This window comes from Cetorhinus maximus, chromosome 16 (assembly GCF_964194155.1).
Source record: "Cetorhinus maximus chromosome 16, sCetMax3.hap1.1, whole genome shotgun sequence".
In the NCBI taxonomy this organism is placed as follows: domain Eukaryota; kingdom Metazoa; phylum Chordata; class Chondrichthyes; order Lamniformes; family Cetorhinidae; genus Cetorhinus; species Cetorhinus maximus.
Window position 1 is genome coordinate 81,433,470 of NC_135894.1, and position 3,602 is coordinate 81,437,071.

General features: G+C 56.0%; 1 protein-coding gene across 1 annotated transcript in view; it reads left to right on the plus strand.

Moving 5' to 3' along the window:
- The first annotated feature begins 1,858 nt into the window (after nucleotides 1–1,858).
- The window catches only part of LOC144691761 (interleukin-10 receptor subunit beta-like), a 55,708-nt gene continuing 53,964 nt past the window's right edge, over nucleotides 1,859–3,602 (plus strand). Inside the window, exon 1 of the mRNA XM_078560205.1 lies at nucleotides 1,859–2,020. Within this exon, the coding sequence (XP_078416331.1) occupies nucleotides 1,969–2,020 (52 nt within the window). The 5' untranslated portion in view covers nucleotides 1,859–1,968. The remainder of the gene's footprint in view (nucleotides 2,021–3,602) is intronic.

Consider the following 3,602-nt stretch of genomic DNA (forward strand, 5'->3'; position numbering starts at 1 on the left):
AATACAATTAGAATTCAATGCATACATTCATTGTGAGCTGTACAGCCCGAGGGGTTCTCAGTAGTTCCCAGCCCCTCGGTGCTGTACAGTTCACAATGAATGTATGCATTGAATTCTAATTGTATTATAATTTTATTGAAGCACCTCAGATTGCAGCATGCATGTCTTAGACAGCGACTTTTCCCCATTGCGCCTTTGTGGAGGCCGCCCCAAGCTTTAGCGCGTCCCTCAGCACGTAGTCCTGGACTTTGGAATGTGCCAATCTGCAACACTCAGTCGGGGACAACTCTTTGCGCTGGAAGACCAATAAGTTTTGGGCAGACCAAAGAGCGTCTTTCACCGAGTTGATGATCCTCCAGCTGCAGTTGATGTTTGTCTCGATGTGTGTCCCTGGGAACAGCCCATAGAGCACAGAGTCCTGTGTCACAGAACTGCTCGGGATGAACCTCGACAGAAACCACTGCATCTCTCTCCAGACCTTCTTTGCAAAGGCACAATCCACAAGGAGGTGAACAACGGTCTTGTCCCCACCACAGCCACTTCGAGGGCAACGTGCCGAGGGGGTGAGACTCCTGGCATGTTGGAAGGATCTGACGGGGAGGGCCTTTCTCACCACCAGCCAAGCTACGTCTTGGTGCTTGTTGGAAAGTTCTGGCGATGAAGCATTCTGCCAAATGACTTTGACAGTCTGCTCGGGGAACCATCCCACAGGATCCACCCTCTCCTTTTCCCACAGGGCCTCTAAGACGTAACATGCCGACAACTGCCTGATGGACTTGTGGTCAAAGGTGTTTCTCTGCATAAATTTTTCCACGAGGGACAGGTGGTACGGCACGGTCCAACTACTTGGAGCATAGCGCAGCGGCGTGGCCAGACCCATCCTTCGCAACACCGGGGACAGGTAGAACCTCAGCACGTAATGACACTTGGTGTTTGCGTACCGAGGGTCTACGCACAGCTTGATGCAGCCGCACCCAAAGGTGGCCTTCAGTATGAGGGCGATGTTGGGCACATTTTTTCCCCCCTTATCTAGAGGCCTGTACATCTTGTCCCTGCGGACACAATCCATTTTCGACCCCCAGATAAAGCGAAAGATGGCTTGGGTGATCGCCATCGCGCAGGAGTCTGGAATGGGCCAGACCTGTGCCACGTACAGCAACAGCGAGAGTGCCTCACACCTGATGACCAGGTTCTTACCCGCAATGGAGAGGGAGCGTTGCTCCCACATGCCCAGTTTTCTTTGCACCATAGACACTCGCTCCTTCCAGTTTCTAACGCATGCCCCGGTCCCTCCGAACCATATCCCCAGCACCTTCAGGCCGTCAGCCCTGACGGTGAAGGGGACAAAGGATCGGTCAGCCCAGTTCCCAAAGAACATGGCTTCGCTCTTCCTACGATTTACCTTGGCTCCCGAGGCCAGTTCGAGTTCGGAATTTCCTATTTGGTTTCTTGGTGACTATCTTATATTGATGGCCTTTAACTTTGCTCTTCCCCACAACTGGAAGCACTCTTCCTGCTCATTCTATCCAAGCCCTTTCAGAATTTTAAAGACCTCTATTTGGTCGCGCCTCAGTCTCAAGAAAAAAAGAGCCCCAGCTTGTTCATCCTCTCTTGATAGGTGTAACCAGTACTGGCCCCATCCTCCAGTGTCTCAAATGACCTCTTTATAATATCAGTCTAAATCTGTTTGCAGCTGAAGGTTGAAGAATGAGTGTGTTTATCTTTGGCTGGCATTTCACTGTTTAAGAAACAACAGTTTCTTTTTGCACGAGAAACTCAGGGGATCTTTCACCAAGAGGATGGTGTTTTTGTTGAAGCTTGTATTTTGGCTCCGGTCCCAGTTGCACTTCGTCACTTTAGGAAAGCAGCGAGGGGGGTAGTGAAGTCTGACACTCCCCACCAGCCGACTCTGTGTAAAGGACAAACACCCGGGGCGGAGACTGAATACATCCACCGAGAGCTGACAACATGATCGCTCTGAAGTACAGAATCTCCTTCTTGGGCTTTTTGTGGGCGATCGGTAAGCAGAGTTTGATCTTTGGTAGCCTGTACTTTAACGGACCTTTTCCTGCTTCTGCCTTCTGGGAATGGAGAGGGTTTTTTGTTTTCTGAGTGGAAATGAGGGCAGGAAGCTGCCGGCTCCGGAGTCCAGCCCCCAGTCCGGGGCGATGCTCCGGTGGAGCTGAGGCGCGGCTCGGCTCGGCTTGGAGGTGAGGGTGAGGGTGAGCCGGGTGGGCGATTCCCGGAATCTCTGACCCCCCCGGGGCCAGGAAACGCTGGGACTGGGCCGCTGATCCGCCGCAGTGTCGAGCTGGAGATTGTTAACACTCCGGAGCTTGAGTTCTCGCAAACACCGCCGGAGGATTTCAGATCCAGACCGAGACAATGGGAGCTGGGCCCGGCTTTCATGTCAAACATCTCACTGCTACCTCCCCCCTCCCTCCTCCCTCCCTCTCTCTTCCCCCCCGCCCCCGCCTGCAGCCTCCCCCCTCCCCCCCCCCTCTCTCCCCCACCCCCCCTGCAGCCTTGTTTCTCTTTCCCTTCCTCACCCAAAAATATAAATCACCCAGGAGGCTCTCTTTGTTCATAAACCCTAATCTTTTCCCAAATTACCCCCCTCATTCCCCCCTCCCCATCTTCACACCCTCTCCCTCTTATATCCTCACAAATTCCCCCTCCCCATCCTGCCCATACCACCTCACCATCCCCATAACACCTCCCCCTCCCCAAACTCTCCCCTCCCCATCCCTGTCCCCCCTCCCCTCCTCCCATCTCCACCCCCCTCCCCACAACACCTCACCCTCCCGACATCCTCCACCCCTCCCCATCCGCACACCCACTCCCTCCTACACCCTCACAAATTACCCCCTCCCCATTCCCACACCTCCTCCCCAACTCCTCGCTCCCCTCCCCCAACCCCTCAGCGTCCTCCCCACACCACCTACCCCTCCCCATGCCCCCTCCCCACATCACTTCGCCACCACCACATCCTCTCCACCCCTCACCGTCCCCACATCCCCAACCCATCCCAAATCCCCCCTCCGCATCCCCACAACCCCTCCCCTGTCCCCACACCCCCTCCCTCCTCCCATCTCCACACCCTCTCCCCCAACCCTCCATCTCCTCCCCACACCATTACTCCATCTCATCCCCACACCCTTTCCCTCCTACACCTGCAAAAATCCCCCCTCCCCATCTCCCTCTCCATCCCCCACATACCCCTCTCCATCCCCCACATACCCCTCTCCATCCCCCACATACCCCTCTCCATCCCCCACATACCCCTCTCCATCCCCCACATACCCCTCTCCATCCCCCACATACCCCTCTCCATCGCCCACATCCCCCTCTCCATCGCCCACATCCCCCTCTCCATCGCCCACATCCCCCTCTCCATCGCCCACATCCCCCTCTCCATCCCTGACATCCCTCCTCTCCATCCCCCACATCCCCCCTCTCCATCCCCCACATCCCCCCTCTCCATCCCCCACATCCCCCCTCTCCATCCCCCACATCCCCCCTCTCCATCCCCCACATCCCCCCTTTCCATCCCCCACATCCCCCCTTTCCATCCCCCACATCCCACCTTTCCATCCCCCACA